General features: G+C 38.0%; 1 protein-coding gene across 7 annotated transcripts in view; it reads left to right on the forward strand.

The window, feature by feature from the left end:
* Positions 1-24,852, forward strand: part of lama2 (laminin, alpha 2) — a 206,463-nt gene that overhangs the window by 169,788 nt on the left and 11,823 nt on the right. For 4 of the 7 annotated variants that reach the window (XM_067573019.1, XM_067573021.1, XM_067573022.1 and 1 more), the window contains 18 exons: positions 2-104; positions 462-578; positions 2,013-2,195; positions 3,398-3,552; positions 4,445-4,588; positions 9,142-9,275; positions 10,565-10,724; positions 10,825-10,949; positions 11,196-11,358; positions 12,416-12,560; positions 12,838-12,976; positions 13,487-13,498; positions 14,134-14,254; positions 15,499-15,654; positions 16,383-16,436; positions 20,675-20,826; positions 20,965-21,141; positions 23,261-23,426. In XM_067573019.1, the coding sequence (XP_067429120.1) occupies positions 2-104; positions 462-578; positions 2,013-2,195; positions 3,398-3,552; positions 4,445-4,588; positions 9,142-9,275; positions 10,565-10,724; positions 10,825-10,949; positions 11,196-11,358; positions 12,416-12,560; positions 12,838-12,976; positions 13,487-13,498; positions 14,134-14,254; positions 15,499-15,654; positions 16,383-16,436; positions 20,675-20,826; positions 20,965-21,141; positions 23,261-23,426 (2,406 nt within the window). The remainder of the gene's footprint in view (position 1; positions 105-461; positions 579-2,012; positions 2,196-3,397; positions 3,553-4,444; positions 4,589-9,141; positions 9,276-10,564; positions 10,725-10,824; positions 10,950-11,195; positions 11,359-12,415; positions 12,561-12,837; positions 12,977-13,486; positions 13,499-14,133; positions 14,255-15,498; positions 15,655-16,382; positions 16,437-20,674; positions 20,827-20,964; positions 21,142-23,260; positions 23,427-24,852) is intronic. The other 3 variants (XM_067573020.1, XM_067573024.1, XM_067573025.1) reach the window with 1 other exon arrangement.

A 24,852-nucleotide genomic window follows, 5' to 3' on the forward strand; every position in this document is an offset into this window, starting at 1 on the left:
GGCTTTAGGTCCAGAGGTCCCAGTGAAGGAGGCAGCTGAAGATGCCCTTCAGAAGAGTCACGTACTGCTGAACCAAGCTAATCAACTTCAATATGATGTCAAAGGTATTGTGAGTGTACTGTATGTGTGTATACTGTACAATGTGTTTCATTCAGTACATACTGTAGATTTTATGCATATACTGTATAGAACAGACAGTACAAAGAAATATGCAGCCTAGTAATTGTTGTAAAAGGAACTGTAGTTGATGAATGGATTACAGTATATAATGTATATACAGTAGAAACACAAATTAAGTTTTATTGTTATCAATGTCACTCTTCATCTGACTCATATGCCTTTTTGTCAGTCACTCTTCCCCATTAGGAAAGTAACAGAAGAGTTTTTATTAGTAGGCAGTCTTGGCTTCAAATCAAACCATCATCATCATTTACTTTGTGTGTGTGTTTGTGTGTGTGTAGAGAATGCAGATAGTGTGGCCGGGCTAAAGGACAGAGTTAAAGCAGCGAGAGACAAAACCAAAGACCTGCTCAAAGCTGTCAACGGAACCATGGCACTGCTCAATGCTATCCCCAATGGTATGACTGCACGAATACACAGTATGTATGTGTGTGTGTGTGTGTGTGTGTGTGTGTGTGCGCGTGCGCATGAGAGAGAGATAAAGTGAGAGTGGATCGATAGCAGCGCCTGGATAGAGGTCAGTTGCTCTGGTAAACTCAACTTGACACATGTCAGTACTCACAGAAACACACACAGAAAAGCACTGCAGTCATAGGGGGGTTGTTGAACCGAGGTGATACACACGATTTCATTGGGATCAATGCACAGCTAACAGTTAAATGTAACTACTACAAATTGTAAATGGATGAGACCCAGAGGTTAACCTTGTTCATTTTCAGTTCAAATCCCTGTGAATTTAAACCCTGTGACTTTAAAATAATACAACAGTAACAGGTCATGATGAGTCAGATTGCTGCAAAGTAAAAGATTAGTGTGCTCATTTCTACAGAATGTACTCAACCTAGCAACCACATTTTGTTGTGTGGTTGGGTGCGATGGTCAGCAAAGGTTATCCGCCAGTGTGATGACTACAGTTTCAGTCTTTGCCACTAAAATCAACTAACAGGCTGATCTAAACCATAAGTTGTATCAAACAAGTTTTGTATTCATTGCATCTACACAACAAATCCTGTGATATTAAGTGGAAGCACAGAGTCGTCCCTGAGGCAGGGGTGAGAAGCCCATAAAGACGAGGTTTAGTGAGATGAAGAAGTGACTCGCCTCCTTCCATCCATCTACAGTGTGTACTCTCTGTACTGCAAGGAGCAGTTTCATAGTCTTGTTTATAAAACCTCTTGGATTAGATGTACAGCAGAAAAAAAACTGAAGATATGTCCCACGCTGCATACTAATATTTTAATGTATCAACTACAGTATATACTACCCTGCATAGTACTCTGTTTTGGCAGTTAATATACAAGAAATTACTATACTTTAAATTTTGTAGTAAAATCAAATCATACAAAATCTTTCTCAAACAGTGGCACTGTAATCAAACTGTGACTCTGGACTGTACTGAAAATGTAAAAGTTAGAAAAATAAAAAAGTAAAAATTTGTTCCTGTAATGTTCTGATTTATTTTACATTTTTACAGCTGTGAGTAGCTACTGCTTCAACTGCAGTGTCAGTTCAAAACTATTTTTGAATAAAACTCATATAACTCAGTCACTGCTCCAAATCTGAACTGGAATCCAACTTCTGTTTGTCTTTTGTCTGTTTTTAACCACTACTCCCCATCACAAAACAAGGCAAAATCAAGAATACAAAATCATCTCAGGTTACAAAGGATGATCAATTCCACCATAAATATTTATTAAAAAAAGCTCCATCAGCACATAATTATCACCTGAATACATCAAAAACCCAACTATTGGTCCAATTTGATAATTCCATTGATTAACATATGTAATTTGGTTACCTTTTTTGTTTTTGGTTCTTTCATTGTTTGACAGATACAGCAGCTAAACTAGCAGCCACAAAGGCTGTAGCAGCTGATGCAAATGCCACAGCCATAGACGTCCTGGAGCGCCTTGGGGATTTGAACCTGCGACTTGGTGGCATACAGAGGAACTACAGCGACTTGGAGGACACTGTCAATGCAGCCAATCAGATGATCCAAGACCCAGAGAAAAACAGTATGTACTTTATTATTAGCTAGTTACGTAGTAGTAAAACAGAAGAATTGGATAGAATTTAATAAAATGAGCATTAAAATGTTGCATTTTGATCAGTCTAGTAAAAGTTGCCTGTCTCAATTTGTGTCCTTTTTCGATGCCAATTATGTATTTATGAATAGGAAAAGCTACCAAGAACTGTTACTGCTCTCTAAAAATGTTTTAACTCACAACTTTTTGTTGGCTAACAAACTACTATTGTGTAACAAAATTGTTTTGTTAATTTTGTGCCTTTCCTTTACTTACTTGAATTATATTGTAGCTTCTATATGTGCATTTCCTTAAACAAATGATCAACCAACCTATGAAACTCAGCACCTATTGTAATATAGAAAATAAGGCTATTTTACCTTAATGTTTTTCCTTTTTGGAGATACTGGGTAATTCACATAAATTGGCAAATTATGACTACATTAACCAAGATCTAATATTTTTCTCTTTGTCTCCCCTTTTTCAATCCTCACAGCTATAAGTATGTATATTTCACTTACCTCAATATAAGCACTTATTATTATTATAAGTGATGCACCAATACCATGTTGCAATTACCAAGTAATTTTGAGATTAATGTTGACGCCCTACCTGTATATAGTTTTAGACATTTGTAGGTTTGCTATATTAAATAATTTAAGTATTTTAAATCATAACTTAAATTATATCATGAAAAAGTATTGTATTAATGTGATTTTTTTGGTTTATAATCAGATTTCAACAACAGTATTGGAGCATCACCCATTAATTTTATCAGCATCTTTAATATCTATAAAGTATACAGTAGTTGCTTTTAGTAATGGCTCTGCTCTGCTAGAGCATGAGAGCTCTACACATTGCAAAGCATGGAACTGTTTCACAGTCTTTCTGTCTTCCTCCATTTTCAAGCCTGTATGATATATATTCAATCATGTAGAAAAGCTTCTCTTTGAATGCAGAGCTACACTAATTGTTTGGCTCTTACTGGCTTTCCCATCTTTCTCGCTCTTCCTCCATATTTTGCCTCCTTCTTTGAGTAATATCAGTGATTTTCTCAGCTGCCATAATTTCTCATCCTCTCCTCACTCCTCACTGCAAGCTCTCCACGCTCTCTCGGCTGTAATATATAGCATTGACGATAATAACGACTGTACTGGTTCTGTATCACTACTATACTTTATCTCTCTCCTCAGTCCATGCTGCAGGAGCCAAAGTTAAAGATTTAGAGGATGAAGCTGATAGGCTGTTGGAGAAGCTGCAGCCAATCAAAAAGCTGCAGGACAACTTGAAGCGAAACATCTCACAAATCAAGGAACTGATCAACCAAGCCAGGAAACAAGCTAACTCGGTAAGTTAACACATCAACATGTGCAACTGTCTATCTGATCATTTTTCAAGCAGTGGGTGCCCTAAAACAATAGTTTTTGCAACCATTTAGCATGATTTAATAATCAAATACCTGTGAATTTATTTGTATAACATTAGAATGTATTAAAGTATTGTTGTCTGGTCTTGTAGTGGTTGTAGTTTTAATTTAGCTTTCTCCGGTGTAATTGCATAAATAAACAATATAGCGAGGCTAGCTGGCTGTGCTTCCCTCTGGCCATGCTGCAGCTAATACATATCCATTTCTATATGATATCAGGTGGCGTTGGAGAAGGTGACAAATCGGCCTCTCATAATCGGCAGAATTCGCCGATGCCAATATTTCATTTCAGAGCTTTTCTCGGCCAATACCTATGACGTGCCGATAATATCATGCATCCCTAATTTGTGACAGGTTCATTTTGTAAAATTTAAAGTGGCAAGTATGTAAGACAACTACTAAAAGCTTACTCAACAACAGACAGTACTGAGGTGCAGGCAGTGTGAAAACTCACTGTGAAGACACCATCAAAAATAAAAAAATAAATAATTTACCTCTTTATGAAGGATTTTTTCAGCTTTTTTTGGGGGGGGGGGGGGGGGTGATCCTTGGAATGAATTTTGTATGAAATATGTAATATTTATTTAAATCCCCACCTAAAAAGGTGAGTGAAATCTATTCTACAAATAGGCAAGTGATTTTCGAATTGCAGTGGTTGTACTATCTTCTACATACAGGAAAAAACCTGGTTTTTATACTTGACTTTAACTACATAACATACAAATGCATACTTGAAGACGTGGTGCAAGCTACTGTATGATGCAAAATACTGCATGAGCAAACTGTCTTCATCTGTCTTTGTCCTTCTTTTTAGATCAAAGTATCAGTGTCGTCAGGTGGTGACTGTCTCCGTAGTTACCGCCCCGATATCAGGAAGGGGAGATACAACACCATCATCCTTCATGTCAAAACCACCACACCTGATAACCTGCTCTTCTACCTGGGATCAGCTAAATATGTAAGTATACTATATATACTAAATGTACAGTATATACACCAGAAATGAGCACAAATACACAAAATTGTCTATGTGTGGACTGTATAGGTCTAGTAAAAATACCACTGTCAAAACTGCATTAGTGGATACTAACTGTCTTCCAATACTGAATATGTAAGGCTGAGAGAAACAGTCATACACAAAGAAAATACTTGTGGACATTATAGTTCTTTGCTGGAGGCTTCTCTTAACCCTAACCATAACCAGAAGTGCTACTGTATAAAGTTAAATTGACCTATAATCGTAATCCACAAATCAGCTTTGTTCATGTTAGAACATGCCAAAATATCCAAAAAACACAAGACAACCCCAACATGTTCATTTTTTGTTAGACACACATTCATTACTAATACTACAACTACAGTTACTTAACACTACAATTACAACAGATTATAAACAAGACAATAGAGAAAGGGGAAACTAGCTTTGGTTAGTGAATGATTGAAATGAATGATTCAGCAGTATCTATTCTGTAGTTGATATGAGAGACCTGATAGACAGATGAGATGACCTGAGAAGCAGCAAGTCAAATCGTCGGTACAGTAGCTTATTTCTGATTTGCCGATTAAAGTTACCAATTATGAAAGCACAAGGGTTGAAGCAAGTTAATGGAGATTTTGTAGAAATACTTGCTTGCTCCCTGGGGTGGCTTCTTGCGGGGATTGGAGTTGGATGTGCTGGGTTGAGGAGCTTGAATCTGGATCTCGAAATGATGAATAAGTCGGTCAGTCAGGTTTGGAAAAGTTCCCATGGGAGGGGAGCTCCTGGTTTAGGCTCTCCTAGTTTTGACTGTTAATTCATGACTCACATTCTCCAGCTAGACTTTTCTGACTAGCTTGGTTTCAACTAGCATTTTCTTGACTCACATCTTCAGACTTGCATTTCCACACTTTCATTCATGCAACAAAAAGCAGCATTATACCAGCCATTTTTTCCCCAACATTCAACCAGCTAAAAGCATGGTTTCAAATAGCCTTTTTACATCTCTCATCGATTCAACCAGCCAAAAAGGGAAAAGCATGGTTTCTGGGGTGGGAAGTGTCAGTCCCCTGCTATTCATGGAATTCAACCCCTGAATGCTGTCACTCTTTTAATCAAGACTGTTAGTCTTATAACAACTGATGATTTCTAATTTTGTATTGTGGATAGTAGTGAGTGAGTTGTGATATTGTTGTGAGAATGAAACAAGCAGAATGGTTCTAAACATTGTGTTAGTATTATCAAAGATGATAGAATTGTGATAGTGGTACATCTCCTGTTTTAAAGGCAGTGGAACACAAATCTAACTGAAGCAGAAACATAGTGTGATATACACACACATACTAACATACAATATTAATTGTCCTTGGACAAAAATCTACATTTTAGAGTCCATGGGTTTTCAGTCCTTTGTTCCCTTTTTGTCTGACTGCAAATGGCAGGGGTCCATGCCATTTGTGTGTGTCTGTGTGTGTCCAAGGGTGCAGATCTCATTACAACTTGAGGGAGTGAGGGCGAGGGGTGGGGGGCTTGTCACTAACATAAGAATAGCTGGTGAATCTTAAAGGTCAGTCCACCTTAAGTGAGCCTGGTCAGGTTGTTGCTAATTTCGGGGCTACATAATGTGTTGCTGTCTTTTTTGCCATTAATAGTAGTTTAGAATATATATTAATGAATCACTTTTAGGCCATCACTATACATATTTATCTACTTTACAGAGCCGCTGGCGCAGTATTTGCTTGTTTACCCTCCAGCAGCAGCTTGATCCTTGTTGGGATTTAGCAGGGTTCATCAGTCACTAGACTCACTCACTTAAAGACACAACTCACGCGCTACAGGTGCTACAGAGATGGAATCTGGGAAACATCGTCCAGTAGCAAGCAAAGATATCAGGATTCACTTCATTCCCAAATTTCCACTTAGTTTAGTATATGCAACGGTTTAGACCGCTGAGCAGAATACATACATAAGCAAAAACTTCAAAAAATGTTGTGTTTATGTCGGCTTCTATTAAATATATTGTCAACTACATCATTTATTTAGAAATAATTTACTGGGGGGACAACTTCATGCTTTTCAGAAAATGGGGGGACTCGTCTCCCCGACTCCCTGGGATATGCACCCATGTGTGTGTCTCCCCACATATTTGCTTTGGAGTGTTCTGGTAAATGTCTAGGAGTGTCTGTATGTCACTGGGGTGTGATATGGATATGTTGTGCAGCAAGTCTTGGTTCTCCATATTGTTGGTGGTGATGACTTGCAAACTGTCTGCAACTTTTATGCTAGCTTGCCTGCTAGTTTCAGTTCTTTGGATAGTTATTTGAGTCCCAAAATCAGAGTTCACGGATTAAAGTTGGTCTTAGCTAGTCTCTGTGGGTGACTGGTTCTTAGGGGTGAGTTATGATATGGGGAATGTTTATCCGAGTTGTGCTATCAGCTCACACTGGGGTGTGAATTGGTCTTACCATGTTGCTAGCTCTTGGAGATCGTGAAGGGTCAAAGGTGGCAGGGTCAGTGGTCTGGTTTAGTGGCAATGCAGGAAATTAGTTGTTTTCCTATCTCGATCGTTGCTGTTTGCAGGATATGGTGTATGGTCTGATCAGTGAGACATTTGGAAATCTCACTGATGTCTTGTTGGCCAGCATTCCTGGGGGGTTGAAGAAAGAGCTGGTCCTGTTGTTTGAGGGTTTGTACCATCTGTGCTAGAAACATGAGGGGACTTTCCCTACAATGGCTCTGGTATAATTGCTGACAAAATGGAAAATGGAGATGACAGTAAATGTTTTAACTGTTTCATATTAAAGCATTAATCATATTTAATACATTGTTTAGGCTCTACACTGTAAATTGTGTAGCATTTATCATACTTAAAAATGCCTGCATTCAAGACTGTAGACATACACAGAAGTTCACATGCACAGAGAGAAACACACACTTAAGTTCCTCCCTCTGTCGCTCAACCACACACATACACAAACACATGCACAGCCTACTCATAATCCCAGAGTGATTTGTCTAATATGAGAATAATTAATACTTCTTGACACATACTCACTAATACCCCTAGTAACATAGCACACTGCTGTGTTAAGGTACCACTGATAATCCCAAAGTGTGTTTATGTGTGGGCAGGTGTGTATTTGTATGTGTGTGTCCTAATGAGCAGCAGCAATTAGCAACAAGTTTATGTTGCTATCTGCTTTAGCCTGATTTCCCCTGAGAAATCACTGCTTTGCTTCATCAGACTGGGAAGACTTGAGCATGCATGCATGTGCGAGTGTCTCTCACTTATATTCTCTAATAGTGAAGAATTCCACATGAATAGTAATGCTCAGTGTGTGTGTGTGTGTGTGTGTGTGTGTGTGTGTGTGTGCACCTCTAACATTTCACTAATAGTGTGTAATGCTAGTTGAATAATAACGATGCTGCCCTGTGATCTGTGCTAATGAATAATCACCATTACCCTAGAGAGACTAGAAAGATAAGTGTGTGTACTTATGTGTGTGTATGTGTGTCATTTGTGTCTTCAAATGTGATTCCCTTATAATCTCTAATTGTGCATAATACTATATGAATAATAACGCTGTGAGTGTGTACTTCTGAGACAGCATCCAGATGAGAGCATATGCTCGAAAATTCTCTTATTAATTTTTTGGCTCATACATAAGACTATTAATCAAAATACAGCAAGATACTGTGAAAATTCACTTGTAGAGACAGATGGTCAAAACCTGAGACTTTGTACCCTCAGAATAGGCCAGAGCTGAGAGTCTGAAATCTCTCCACCATTCACTCATTCACTATTTTCACCTGATAAATACTCTATAAGATATTCTGTAGTGAGTAATAAATGCAGATTTCGGACGCTTATAAGTAATCATCATTTCGCATCACCATTAATAGGTGTTGAATAAGTCAAATCAGGGGCAAAAGCGTAGCAATGCATTGTATGATTTTTAAAAAGTCAGAAAGTACTGTACATGCTATTTACACTACATTTTGATTGCATTATGGCAACTGTAAGGGCAATGCATACAGTAGCTTATCTAGTAATTTTACAACTGGAGTTTTGATATTAAATTAAAGCTTAAAGTGAAAATTTCATAATTTACATCTGTTGACCAGAGGTGTCTCTGATGTCCCCTGGTTGAGATTTGTGTGGTCTGATCTTCAGTGCATGTCCTCCTTGAATAAAAACCTTAATTTGACCTTTTTTATATGGCATCTTATTAGTTATGCAGTTGAACTGTGAGGCAAATTTCATTGCGAGTTTAATCAGATGTCTAAATGAATACAATCAGCTCAAAATTAGATGAATTGCTCTGGATACAGTGAAACAGACCCCAAATAAAATAGATAGATCTTCTGTCTCATTGCATCTCCCTCTCTTTCCTCTGGTATTCCTTTCTCCTTTCAGGTGAATTCAGTTCAGTTTTTGGCTATGTTGACATGTTGACATCTCAAGAGCAACAATGTGCATAATGTCAAATTCCAAAAAACAGAATATTCAGCATTATGTCTTCTGTGTATCTCAGGTTGATTTCTTGGCCTTAGAGATGCGCAAGGGGAAGGTGAATTTCCTTTGGGATGTGGGTTCAGGCGTGGGGAGAGTTGAATATCCCCATCTCACCATCCATGATGGGAACTGGCACAGAATAGAGGCATCACGGTAAGAATTGTGCACACACATACATGCTTTTTGTTTCTCAGAGACATACGCATCTACTGTTTGTCATTCAAACATGCATCAAAAGCTAACATTGATGTTAGCTACATTTCATCTTAGAAAAACATGAATGTTGAGAAGCATTATCAGGATACACACACAAACTGTTACATTATATTCAGACATACAAACACACACATACGCAAATTGGATTAGCACTCGTTGAAAGTGGCATCATGAAAGAGATCCAATGTAGAGCAAACATCTAAATACACAGATGCACACTAGCTCCACTCTATGATAGACATCAGCAACTTATAAGTAAAAAGCAGACACACAGGTTCATCATATGTTTATGTTCAAAAATTTTATCTCGATTAAAAAATCGGAGTCAAAATTTGACATAAAAAGCATAATTTGTTTTATAAACTCTTGAGTATATATATATTTTGAGCTAGAGAAGGAAGGAGAAACACTGAGATACAGTACAACACTGTCTAAACAGTAAGAATGAGTATACATTTTAAGTTTTAAAATGTGTTAAAAGAGATCCAATTTAACTGGAGGTGTGCTTCTTATGTAATAGTAAGGAGCAGCATATGCTACTATATGGGTGTGGAGCACTGACTGGTTGATATTAGTTATTTCAATGTTGACCTGATGTATTCGCCTTGCACTCACTGTAACCTAATGTAATCGACAACAACCAATGCTAATAGTAAAAATAAGGAAACCTAACAACCACAGGACATCATTTCATTCATGCTGCTTAGGAAAAGATTGTTTTTTCACTTGGGAAATCAAGAGTTTACAGCCTTGACAGCCCGTGGCACATCATTACACAGATACAGTGTAATCCTGCCGGTCCAGTTTTTCTCTGTGAAAGCTGAGGTGGTGCTGTATATAGACCATCCAACACAAGACCCATTCACACCAAGCAGACGTCCCACCTGCACCATGTCTTTCCATTTGAGAGATTTCCCAAAGGTGTTTTCCAAGGGGATCACACAGACTATCAGTCTTGAAAATGTTCCCCCACACGATACAGACATGCAGTTTCTGCTTTGGAAATGAACTCAAGGTGGGAGATTAATTGCACTGTAAAGCTCAGAGGTCCCACTGCTACAAACTGGTTCCACAATGCACTTTCTATCATTCATCTTTTGCACCAAGAGTTCATAAAAGCTGATTTCAAGTGACTCCAATATGTTCAGTCATAAATGTCTTCCAGGAAATATGGATTGGCAAACAAAATAACTTCCTCCCCTTGCTCTGTCTTTCTCGCTTTCCAGTAATGGGTTGAATGGTACCATATCAGTATATCCTCTGGAAGGCTCTAAGGCTGGTATGATGCCGACCCCGGCCAGTGCCAACTCGCCCACGGCCTACACCATCCTGGACGTAGACCAGAACGCCTACCTGTTTGTGGGAGGAATACTCGGCACTGTCAAGGTATCTGTCTGTCTCTCTGGTTCTGCATAACAACATCAAAAATCTGTCTGTCTCTCTTTCTTTTTTTCCCCATCATTATTTTTCTCTCTCTGTCTTTTAGAAAGCAGATGCTGTAAGAACAACAACATTCACAGGGTGCATGGGGGAGACCTTCTTGGATAGTAAACCTATTGGATTGTGGAACTACAGAGAGAGACATGGAGACTGTAAAGGATGTGTTGTGAGGTATGCAAATATACAGTTAAAGTTTTTATATTTTTCATAAAATGTAAATTTGTTTCTCCTATTATGCCACATCCCTGAGATGAAAAACAGTTCCGTAGTCAATCAGTTTTCTTGTGGATGTCTTTTGATATTCAAGAGGCCACTTCATCGTCTTTTCATTCTATTCTATGTGGCATTTCAAACTCACTTGTGAGTTGAATAGAAAACAGCCGTATTAAAGTGGGCTACCTTCCCTGTGTTTGTTAGCCCCCAGCGTTCAGATAGTGAGGGGACTGTCCAGCTGGATGGTGAAGGCTACGCCGCAGTGGGCCGACCCACGAGGTGGAACCCCAATGTTTCCACTGTTACCTTCAAGTTCCGAACTTTCTCCTCGGAAGCTCTGCTCATGTATCTGGCTACTGAAGATATGGTATGTATGTAGAGTGTGAAAGGATACAAAGCCCAAAGGATAACCTCATGGTAAAGATCATGGTTGACAGTCAGGGCAAACTATGATTTAGTTGTGTAAATTATGTGTTTTAGATTTTTGTACGTCTTTACTTAGACAGATTTAGAATTGGTAAACAAAATGATTTTAGTACAATAAACAAAAATCTAAGTTTTCAGAGGCAGTGGCAAAGAGGCAATGTCTATATAAATTGATAATATCACCATGTAAGGTTCAAGGTTTATGTCAGAGACTGAACAGCGCAGGACACAGATTTTTGTAGTTTTAAAAGGTGGGTTATTACTCACCCACAAACTGCAAAAGAACAAAGCAATCATAATTAATAACTAAATTGGGCACTAAAAGAAGTCAACAAAACAGAATTGAACTCAACTCAAAATATTATAATAAGGTATGATAATATTATTAATATATTTGGTTCTGTTATCTTTACAAGTTGAAGATAACAAAACCTAAGTGTTGGCAGCACAAAATTAACTAAATGTGTCTGCTCCATCTAGAAATTATGTATGTGACAATACTAATAAAACTCTAAATAAAAATAACAAATAAACACTAATTCTAAATAGAGAAAGCAGAATCAAAGTGAGGGTGAGTGGACATGATATTACCCACAATATTAGTCTGCTGATGTGGCCGTGGGTGCGGCCATCACAGTTTACAAAGTTAATATATTGTATACTGATTGTGTGCAAAATTTTGCTCACTAACTGTGCCAATGAAATAAGCTTTTATAATAAGATTTTAAAATAAAGGACCACAATGTGTTGTTGTAATCTGAAACCTCATAACTCTAAATTATTATGTTGTAATATTCAGCCTTTTGGATAATCAAACCTTCTCAACCCCTGGTATAAACTCATGAATACATTACACTAAAAATATGTTTTACCTAGCTCTTGAAATGTTCAAATCTTGGGAGATACACATTTTTCAACTTATTGCTACTGAATACAGTTATTGGGCTTTAAATGTCAGTACCTCACAACACTTTCTCCTCGGCTGTTGATCTCTATAGAAGGACTTTATGTCCCTGGAGCTGTCAGAGGGCAAGGTGAAGGTGAACTGTGACCTCGGGTCAGGGGTTGGTAGTGCCATATCAGCTAACCGCCACAATGATGGACGCTGGAAATCCCTTACCATGTCACGGAACAAGAAACAAGGTACAGCAGCAGACAAACGGAAAGTCACATGTTTTCATGACTAAAAGGAGCAGTGATGTGAGAGGGGAGAAGTAAATGAGCTAAACTAGCTCATTAAACTCAAAGTCAGACTTGATCAGACCAGAACAGACTCTATAACATTGTACTAGTGGGATCCAAACTTCATCAAACAATTGACAAGACCTGACTAGACTATCATGAAATCAACTGTGCAAAACCATACTATTTCTTTCTGCCTGTTCAATTATTATATATGTCTCTGTAACTGTTTATAAAGCCACGGTGACCGTAGTGGACATTGACAGTGGTGCTGAGGAGAAGCTAGTGGCCATATCTCCGGGCTCAGCTACTGGTCTGAACCTCAAGGAAAACCAGAAGATCTATTTTGGAGGGCTCCCTACCATTGGAAACTACAGGTGCACACACACTGCAGTGTTCATTTAAGTCTCACATATGTGTATTAATTGCAAAGAAGGCCATAACATGTATTGCATAATTTATTCATTTTGTTTTCACAGTGAAGGGAGAATATTGAATTTTTTTTGAAAATTAATAAATAATGATATTAAACAAACACTTTTTTTCAAATTTAATTGCTGATCAAGTACAATGAGCCTCTTCACAACCAATTATAATTTTCATACCTTCTAGTTTAGTATGTCATTAAAACATTGCGTGTGTCAGCAGGTTAAATTGTTGATGGACTGTGAAAACACCAGGGACAATGACGGAAATAAGTCCAGGACTTTATCATTCTATCCTTGACAAAGTCTGATATGTTGTATTTTAAAATACATTCATGTTGTCAGTAAACCTAAACCTACAGTAAAGGTTGAGTAGAAAAAACGCTTTTTGTTTAGATGAGTCATTAGTTAAAGATGTTTGTGAATGTGCTAATTCTTTAATATCATGTTTTGTCTTAACAGCAAGAGAGCCAGGTAAATAAATAAATAAATATACAAATGTCATAATCAGATATATTGTAAATTCAACTGTCCACGGCCCTCTGCATGAGGCTAGCCACATTGATGCTAGAGCACTGTATAGCTCACGCTCGATATGTATGATTGTATCTCGGCTGGCAACTGAAGGCTCCTGCTCCTCCACACAGCGGCTTGTAATCATTCACTCTATCCTTCAGTAATCTGAATGTGGTGTTTGTCTGTTCAGCAACATTTAGGTGGAATTTCTGACATTTATGATTTTGTCTTACAGGCATAATTGTCATAATCACATTCAAAATTGTATTTTTGATGCAGAGTGTCGCTACCAATTTTGCATAGCACTGCAAACAGCGTTTTGCAGAGCTACAAAAATAAAGCCCTAACTCACTGAAAATAGTTACAAAAGGTGCATTATGCTGCTAAAAACATGTTCACTGTGGACAGGACAAACACCATGTTCAGATTATTCTTGTTGTTGATGCTCAGATGTCACCTTGCTTCTGGAACAGCTTCTTTACTGCAGTTTTTTTTTTATATTATGTTACACCGCTGAGAGACAGGAAAGTCTGCAGAGTTTGTGATTTCTTCAGTTTTATATTGTCTCTGCTAAAATGCTCATGTCTTTATAGGTCAGAGATCACTCTGAAGCGTTATGCTGGCTGTCTTCGGGAGATTGAAGTGTCCAGAACTCCTTATAATCTCCTCAGTAGTTCAGATTATAATGGGGTCACTAAAGGATGTAATGTAGAGGTAAGAGTGTCCACTTAGCTGTAGGTTTATAGATGTACAGTGTATTTATATACATTTATGTACTGTACTGTATATACACTATATAATCCATTACAAATTCATATTACATTAGCGTTAGTAGAGCATTTAACTTATGTAAAACTGACTATCTAGTCCAGTATTAGTAATGTACAGATATGTTGAAACCTTCCTGTATAATAGCTTTCAGATTGTGTATTTATGGTGTTATCTGCTCTGCTGCTTTTTAAGTGGTTTATCATTTTGATATGTGTCTGTGTGCAAGTGTCACAATGTGATTGAATAGAAGATGTGTGTGTGAAGATGTGTACATGGAAAATGAAAATCTAACATACAGGGATGAATAGTTATGAGTTATTAAAAGCTCTAGACATGTTAAACCTGAGGAACTTCTTCTTCTGGTTTTCCCCTAGCTTGACCCTGCCTCTTTTACTTTTCCCACTTTAGTTTGCCTCTTTCTATCTCATTTTACATTCACTTCCTGATTTTTTAATAAATGTGTTTATTAAGGAAATAAAACTGGCTTTGTGTAACACATAAAATAGAAAGATGCCGAAAGTGTGAGAAAGAGTGAAGGTCAGAAATGCAATGACCAATTCAAACTGTCTTAATTTTTCCATGTACACAAAAAAGAGTGTTTACCTATTTATCAGTGCAACCCCAATATACCCCATATACACATTTCTCAATTTCCTTTTATATACATGCCATACGTGTACATACATGTTTTCCTCTAAGTTACACAACCACACATACACTTGCACTGAATCGACAAAGGAGTTCTCAAAGCCATACAAGGCATTCATCGTGATTTCTATACACCAGTCCCATTCAATTATACAAACATGCTGCCATGCTTACAGTGTGTATAAAGAGTATATGAAGGATTAGAAAGGCGCAGGGTTGAGTGTGTGCAGAGTGAAGGTCTTTCTATTCCTCTGTTTTCTCTTCCTCCCCCAACCACTCTGCTATGCTACAAAGATGAAAGTTTGTGTGTGTGTGTCTGTGTGTGTCTGTGTGTCACTTTACAACCACAGTTAAAGTAATAAGAGGTGGATGACATATTTTTAATCATCCAAACTCAGCTATTTTTTCCCCTTTTTTTTACTTTTCAGATCATTTTTTTATTTTTCCATTTGAAAGTGATTTGTAAAGGACAACAAATGATCTAATCATTAATGTGAGTTAAAATGCATGTAAACAGCTATTTCATCTTTCTCTCATAGAACCTGCACACAGTCAGTTTCTCTAAGCCGGGATATGTGGAGCTGGGTGGCCTGTCGCTGGCGATCGACACTGAGATCAGCCTGTCGTTCAGCACTCTGGAAGACACGGGGACCATACTGTTGGCAGTTGGCGGCGTTCCACCAGTCAGCCGGCAGGTTCAGTGTCATCACTTTTTTTTTTCATTTAAACTGTGACTCACTTCCCTACTATATACTACTGTACACTAATTTGAAGCAGGTTTTGTGTTTGGGTTTATTTTACTGGTCCGTAGTTTCCTGATAATTTCCAAATAATTTTAGGAAGTTTCCTGGAAAGAATTATGTAATTTGATACTAAATATAAGAAAAATAGTATGAAAACGTTACTCTTTACACTGTATATGTTGAATTATATGCTGGCCTGTAGAAAAATGGCACGTTTGCAGTGCACTGACTAGAAGACTCTCTAGGTTACACTAGTAACACTAGTTAATTGAACTCAATTAATTGTAAGTGGACCAATTAAACACTGTCTCTATTTTCACTATAATTAGTACCAAATTACATACTTGTTGTTCTTTCACAAAACTTTCTTGAATATTATTAGAAAATTGTTGGAAAACTACAGACCTAATATAAAATGTTAACAAATTTAAGTATACTCAGAAAATTTAGTATGCAGACAACTAAATGTGTTAACAGCAGACCTCTGGCACAACAAGGTATTAGACAGTGTTGATTCTGCAGGCTATTTGTTGTAGATAGTACTTGGTTGTATAATTTATTTTCAAGGGAAAATTCCTTAGAAGTGATATTCATGTACCAATCACATTTTAGGAAACTAAGCAACCAATAAAATAAAGAACATTTATTCTCCCTTTTTTCTAAAAACCTTTCCATCACAGGTCCGGAACAAAAACCTCCCCAGCTCCAAGAGGAGACGCAGACAGTCAGGAGAGGTGGGTTCAACACACACACACACACACACACACACACACACACACACACACACATTCATGTTCACCCAAATTCAGCACCCCTTTCCCTAAGTGACTGACGTTTTCATAAGTGCATATTAATGAGATTTGCATTTGTTGGCAACTAGACTAATTGGATTGTATTTTATCTAAATCTCACACACACTCACACAGAAATGCCCATTCAAAGATGCAGACAAGTACACAGATACATGAACACATAGCATCTGTGTAGTAGCTGTCTTAGCTTTTAGCTGACCACACAAACACACACACACACACACACACACACACACATACATGCACACAGGCACCCTTTCTCTAAGTGAATGAAGTTTCCATGAGTGCATATTAATGAGATTTGAGTTTGTTGGCAACTATGCTGATTAGATTGTCTTACAGCTAAACACACACACACACACACACACCCATGCAGACACACATGCACGCACTCACACAAACACACACACACACACACTTGAAGTCTCTGTCCTTTGAGTACCAATACTGCCCTCTTTTATCCTAATCACTGATAAATAAATAAAACTGTAATTTTATCTCTACTGGAAACACAGTGTGTTTGGTGTGTAATTAGTAGTTTGCATTAGATGCATTCATATTTGCAGGCATATGTGTGTATGTCTGTGTAAATGCATGTATGGGTATCTGTGTCTATATTTGTGTATGTGGGTGCATGTGTGTTTTAGCATAATGTGTATCAGTGTTTGTGTGCCTCATTTAATGTGAGCGTGCTGCTCACATGAATGCAAAATTAAATGTGTGTCTATGTTTATGCGTGTGTGTATATATGTGTGCGTGTGTGTGTGTGAGAGAGGACAGAGGGTTACCTCTGGCTTATCCATCATTACTGGTTGTTGGACGCATAAATCTATTTTTACTAACTATGCTGGCAGGCTGTGTGTGTGTGTATGTGTGTGTGTGTGTGTGTGCGCGCGTGTGTGAGTGTGTAGTAAGGTTAAGCGAGGTTAAAAACACCATCAACTCAACTTGGCCCTGACTAATGGATGTTTTAGAGAGGGACAGAGAAACGGAGAGAGAGAGAAGGGGACAGGAGACAAAGGATGGAGGGATAGGAGAGGGAGATTTAGAGGTGAAAGGAAGGATAGAGGAGAAAGCAGAGAAATTATACAAGGGCAGAGGAGAACAGAAGAAAGAGAGGAGAAAAATGTAAAGATGGGGACAGTTGATATTAGACAGAGAGGAGAGATGTAAAGAAGAGAAGGAGAGAGGAAGAACCTTTGAGCAAACCAAGGGAAGGAGAGATAAAAGAGAGTCTAGTTAGGAGAGGGGAAAACAAAATGTAAGAGAGGGGAAACAATAAGTCTGTTATAAAAAAGAGACTGAGATATGAGCCAAAAGGAGAGAATGAGGACAGAAGATGAAAAAATATCTGATTTGACTAAAATACAGTGTAAGATATTCACGAAAGAAGCGTTCGGTGTCATGAAAAGATGATCAGCAAGAGCTGCCCACACCTTACTGTACCTCGTAAACCTAAACCTCTGACTGAAAAAGTAGATTTTCCTAGAGATATTCACATCATATGGGATCAAATGAGATATCGATTCTTATTATCAATTAATCTCCAGATTATTTTCTCAATTAATCAATGAACGTTTGGTTAAAGCATCAGAAAGTAGAAAAAATGATCATCACCCATACCCCAGGTTTACAATCAGCAGTACAAAATCCAAACATAATCAGTATTCACATTTTAGAAGCTGGTAGCAATACATTTTTTGTGCCATCTTATCGGTTATCAAAATTGTTGCAGATTAATTTTCTGCTGATTGACTCATTGATTAATCGACTCATCCTTTTAGTTGATGGTTTAGGTGATGATAAACTAACTGATAACTGGTAACTGATATCAATGTTAATGTACGGTAACAATGTACCAAACTCCTTCAAAAGTATAATTGTAAACATAAAATGCTCTTATGATTTAATGAAGGGCTGCTAAATCTTAACAGACTTTCGGGCTCTGTTTGTTGTGCCATGTTGAAAAGTGGAATTACTCAACAAAAGCGTATACATAAAACATCAAGTTTCTAGAAGCTCCAAGGTATGCTTTTACAAAGCATTTTTACAAAGAAGACGTTAAATTGGTTCATAAATATTAGAGAATGACCCTCAATTAGCTGTCTGCACCAACCTGTCAGCATTCTGTAAAGATCTTAGTTCAGTTACAGACACAGACACCGAACCCAAAGCCAAAATATGATAATATAATTATAAACTCCAAAAGCTGGAAGATTTGAATTATTAAAGGTTTCAGAAGAGTGTTGCTGTATGTGTGTGTGTTGCTTTTGTATAAATGTTGATTTTTTTTTTGTTGTGAATACAGGTAAGTGCATGTATAGGTTTTTTTTTCTGTGTATTTGGTTTCATGGTTGTCTGTCTACATGTGTCTGTACTTCTATGTGTGTGTCTGTGTGTATCTTTGCTTCAGTGCATAATGAGTTCATCTGTGGTAGTCTGCCTTTGTCTCAATGTGTGACATGTGTCTTCGTCTGTGCACCTGTGTGTGTGTGTGTGTGTGTGTGTGTGCGCATGTGCATGCCTTTATATCTGTGTGTGTGTGCAAGACGCCGCAGCGAGAGGCATGTTGTAGCTACATCTCAGTTCAATTTGTCCCCGACCTCAAATTGAAATTCCATTTTCAGGTGGTAAATTGTCTCCCACTTCGCCCTCTGGCACACAGTGAATTAAAATTCAAATTAGCCTGACCCTGCACCACTGCTCTCTAGCACCTCTCTGTCTGTCTCCCTCTTTCTCTCTCTCCCCATCTCTATCTCTCTCGCTGTTTTGCTCTCTGCCCTCTCATCTCTTCCCCCTATTATCCTCTCCTCTCTGTTCCTCTCATCTCTTGTTATCCTTTCCTCCTTGCTCTCCTCTCCTCTCCACTCCTCTCCTACTTCTCTTATTTCCTCCCAATTTCTCTCTATATACCCCCATATATCCCCCTTCTCTTCTCCCCTTTCCCCTTTCCCTTTTCTCTGCTCTTTAATCCCCAGTCTCCTCTCCCTGATGTGTTTCTTTTCTCCTCCCTTCACTTCTCATCTGTTGGTTTTGTCCCCATGTCCTTCCTTTCTCCTCCTCTCCTGTTCCTGACAAACATTTAACAAATGGCTGCATGCCGGAGATGGACAAGTTTAATCTAAAGTGACGACTACCAAAGGCAACTAAACATTCATTTGAAACATCTATCTGCTAGTGTTCTGGTATATTTTAGAATCTGGATTTATCAATCCAATTAATTTATTTTTTAATAGTATCATGTTGGTCTCATTTATGGTTGTAAAAGGTTCTTGGCTTCTAGGATGTAATCTTTTATATGATTCTTATTGGAATTTTTTTTCATGGTTTTATATCCTATTAGTCTGTAACTCAATGTCATTGCTGTCTACTTTGATCAGGACACTCTTGGAAAAAAATATTTCTAATTTCACACTGACAATGTTGACACACTGATGTTTAACAGGTACAGTGTTTATTGTACTGTGTTCATAATTTTAGGTTAGCATGCTAGTATGCTAACAATTACTAATTAGCTCTAAACACAAAGTACAGCTGAGACTGATGGGGAACTTAATCAGTTTTCAGATATTTGGTCATAAACCAAAGTATTGGACAAATAAAAATGCTGACATGATAGCGGCGCTGGATTAAAAGTCGTCAAAGTGATTGCAATTCATCCTGAGGGGAACATGAATGTCCCTCACAGTAGAGGAATTAATAAACCTCATGGTGTCGCTAGTAGAAAAGTCAGGGGATCATCAAAGTCAAAGTAAGAATCATCCTCTTGGAACTATGAATGTTAAGTATATGTTGAGATATTGCATTTTATAGGTGAAAACCTTGACCTTCTTGTCATGCTGCATGGGGCTTTAACATTAATGCAGGCTTTTGTATCAACATCTGTGTCAAAATGTTTGCTGGGAACTCTTCATTTCCTTTAAATTCTCAAATCTTTCTGTATAATTGGCTATTTATAGTGTATAATTTATCAGGCAGTAATGCTAGATGAATTGCCTTTATAGGTCTTGGTATAAGGTTGAAATTCAAAGCCCTTCTCTTACACATCCAACTGAACATTTTCTTTTCCATTTCATCTCATCTCCCCACTCCTGTGCCCTGAGAGTAGTTTGGATGTACAGATTTTCACAGCTAATAAAGTTTATCTCCAACTCCTGCAGCCCTACCTCTCAGTCATGCTGAGCAAAGGCTCTCTGGAGGTTTTGGTGTTTACTGGCAGTCACAGTCCACGCCGTGTCATCAGACCACCTGAGCAAGGCATCCTGAATGATGGGAGAGAGCACTCACTGCGCATCGAAAGACTACCTGGCAGGTTAGTGTTCAGTCTGTGTTTATGCTTCCTACCTGTGCAACACTAATTTTTATATATGTTGAAGAATTTTTACTCCGTATAATCCATTTAATGTTTATTTGTGTGTGTACTTCACTTTGTGTGTGTTTTTTTTACCAGATCGTTTGCAGTTCAGGTAGATGAGGAGGCCAAGAGGGAGGCGGCGCTTCCCAACGACCAGCCAATAAGCTTGCAGCGTATCTTCCTTGGTGGCATTCCTGCAGAAGTAGAGCAGACATCCAACAGAGCCAACGTCCCATTCCAGGGATGTATATGGAACCTCATGGTCAACAGTGTGTACGTACTATCTAGTTAATATATATATAGCTAGGTGTCTAGTTACTGGATCAGAGAGCTAAAGTCAGCTTTTTCTTGAACCTGAAATACTGTTTTAGTGAGCAGATTGGATCAGTCTACTTTTTTATGGCTGGATCACATCCAAAACAAATTCTAATGACCATGTGACCCCGCTCACTTCCTTTAATGAAGATCTAATAGCAATGCAAAGAGATTATTTGATTTTGATTTTAACATCACATACTTTGTTGTGATCTGATCATATCAGAAAGAATTAGAAATAACTAGTACTCTTTTTTGTTTGTTTGTTTTGATTGATCTATAGCGTAATATGGTTCTAACATCACAAGATGAATTTGGGGCAAAAGCACAGAGTCAGCTTTTGATTTCGGTTATTTCTTGGTGTCCACCATATTAAAACACTGACACAGGCAAAACTGACCAATTCACTTCACTTCAATTTCTCATATAGTGGACTCATGTTTTCACCTTAAACCTTCTGTATCAAACCCAAACAGGGTAGCTTTTGCGTGCCACCCTAACGATCACTCTGTAATGTTTACTGGCAGTGGATGATAGGGCTAATTTTGACCTCATACACTGTTAGGTTAAAGCGTAGTTAATATGATTGCTGGAGGTCATGATGATGGTGATGATGATGATAAAGCCAGTGTCTCTTTCTGCCTGAACAGCAGTAATAGAGCTGTCCAAAATCATAAACATACTCATAACTCAAATTACACCCCTCTCTCATCTTTGAGTGTTTGTTTGTGCCTGTTTGTCCATCTCTCAACTCATTTCACTCCTATATCCCACCACATTGATTCTGTAACTTCTACCTAATATACACCTATCTATCTATTGATCCTTCATACTGTTGGTCTGTGTGTGTTTTATGTGTGGTTATTTCCATTAAGCACCTACAATGCTGAAACTGGATTTGTATAATACTGAATGTATGTTGGTGCGTTGATTTACCTCAATTCACTCTTATTTAATTTCCTTTTCCCAGCACCTTTACATGAGTTTACTATTGTAATAGGAACCTTGTCAGTGCTATGTGGCCCTGACCCTGGACCTTCTTGAGGTTTATTCAGAGTGACTGTGAAACGAATTTGAGAGGCAATGTGATTGCATTCAAAGTCAATGAAAAGATGCAAATTCACAGGAAAATATTCAAATTCACTCTAGGCGTCTGTGCAAATTGAAAATGTCTCACTTAAGTGAAAAAGTTCCCTTATCCTGAAGCTTTATGCCTATACTACATGTACCTATAGATGCAAAAGAGAGAGAAAGGAGGGAAAATGGAGGAAAACAACAGAAAGAATTGGGGTTCCTGGTATATTTTTGAGATCAGGCCGAGTCTGAGATGTAACATGCACGCACTGCACACACAGTTGTTGTGTATGTTACAGATAACGTCTTTACAGTCGGTGCATTGGCTTTATGCTCGAGGTGGAAATTACGATCACTTTGCTGAGTTGAATTGTTTTTTTTCTGTTCGGTTGAAAGAATTGTTGCCGCTGACTATATAGTTCATTCACTTTTTTCTAAGCTAAATGATTGCATTGCCATTCATAATGCTGTGCGGTTACAGAACTGATGGTAAAGGTTTCACTTATGTAGACAGTTCATTCTGTTCAAATTGTTACATTGAATTAAATACTAACTACAGTAGGCCTATATAAGCACTCTTTATAATATTAATAACACAGCAGCAGAGGTATTGCATTATGGTTGTTTCTGTGGCTTTCGCTGTGTTAAAGTAGCCTTTAACTGGGGAGCTGTTAATGGTGCCGTCTGTCATCAGTTAGTGGAGCTCCAGTACTAAAGCTACTAAATTGGTCGGTGACAACAATGATTCAGTACAGTCAGTTCAGCCTGAAGATTCAGTGAAGATTCGTAGGAACATGTACTGGAGACATCTACTGAAAGCAGCAAATTAGCACATCAGTCATGCTCATAAAGTGAGGTGAAAATGTACTTACACCTTAACAATTTCCTGTAATTTCAGTCAAGTTAAAATTAAAATTGTCAGTGTCAGCTAAATTTAAATAATATATATTAATAATAATAAATATAAAGTCATCTTAAACCCAATTGCTTGTCCATCTCACAGTGTCTCAGATTTCTCCCAACCCGTGTCCTTTGAGAACGCTGAAATTGGCCAGTGCCCGAACCTCGCCCCACCGCCACCCCCACATCCTCTGCCGATAGAGGAGGAGCCTGAGTCGAAACCAAGCAGTCCTCCACTGACCCCTGCCCCTGTCACACCACCTCCTGCTGTAAGTAGCTCAAATTAACACACATATACACAGACATACATACATCAGGCATACTCTTCATCTTTAATATTACATTTTTCAACAGAGGGTTTATGAGAAATGATGCATATGTGAATAAATGAGGGATGTTCATATTATACCAGAGGTTTCTATTAACATAATTGCCCTTACTTCCGTTTAAGCAGACTATTTTAAACTGTTGGCACATACAAACAGATTCACATGGAGAAACCATGTATGCACAAAAACATAGAAACAGAAAAAATGCAGTAAAAACAAGAACATATTCAAATATGCACACATATACAAAAGAGCACACATGTCCTACTCCACCACATTCTTTTATTTTTTTCTGATTATTACTCACATATACACACACAAACACACACCTATTTCTGAGGGATGAAATGCAGCCATGGCCTCGCTGTGTTAGCTTAGCGCTTCATCACACAGCAGTTGTACAGCCCATTAACTCTTCTTTATGTTCCCTTTAGCCTTGAGACACTAAACTCCACCTCTGGCAGGCTGTGATACAGTGCAGAGCCTCTGCGCTATGCTAGGCTAACTGTGCATGCCATTTATGCTTTATGAGCCCCAAGGAGCCAAAACACCCTCAGCCAACATTTAGCCACTATGCTAAGAGGCTGGCAGGCAGTGAGTCATTCGTTTCATACCCTTAGCATTGGGATAGGGAAGATATATTTCATATATTAAATATATTATAGGTCTTACAGCAGTCATAGGTTATCAACTGCCCAGTTACCTGCTAAACTACACCTCTAAAAGAACATTGATCATGAAGCACAGAGCCAATGAGCTATGTCAGCTTAGCTATAACTCTGTGGCTTGTTGCTTTATTAGCTGTAAGTTCATCTGCTTTATGATATAGACTGCAGGCTCTGAGAAGCCATAGGTCTTTGAGCCCCCATCTACATGTTCGCTGAAGATGAAGGTAGTTTGTTCGCCATATTTCAGACCATCTGCTGTAATAGTCTTTATAATTCATATTTTGTTAGTTGGGTGTTTTGTTTATATTGAATTTGTTGACCCTCAAACAGTTGCAACAAATTGCAATACCTGTACGAGTAAATGTCTCACTTCATGACTTCATAGGAAAAGAGAATATATTTTTTAAAAGATTTAAGTCTTTGGAAGACATGGCCTTAAACAGTTTGCAGATTATACAGAACTAAAGTCCCTTCTGGGTGAGTTTCTGTTCCACTGGCCTCCGTTCTCATGTGTATTTTTGTGTCTTTCTTTGATCTTTATGAAAGGCTGAAACATGATACAAATTTTGATGATATTCTAAGCTACTTGGGCATCTATCAGTACAATTTGAACTCTTTGTAATTTGACAAAATGTACATTTTATTTATGTTTAGACAAGTATGACTCACACCAATTAGGCAGTTAATATTGTTTTTTG

The sequence above is a fragment of the Thunnus thynnus genome, chromosome 18 (genome assembly GCF_963924715.1).
Source record: "Thunnus thynnus chromosome 18, fThuThy2.1, whole genome shotgun sequence".
NCBI classification, from domain to species: Eukaryota; Metazoa; Chordata; class Actinopteri; order Scombriformes; family Scombridae; genus Thunnus; species Thunnus thynnus.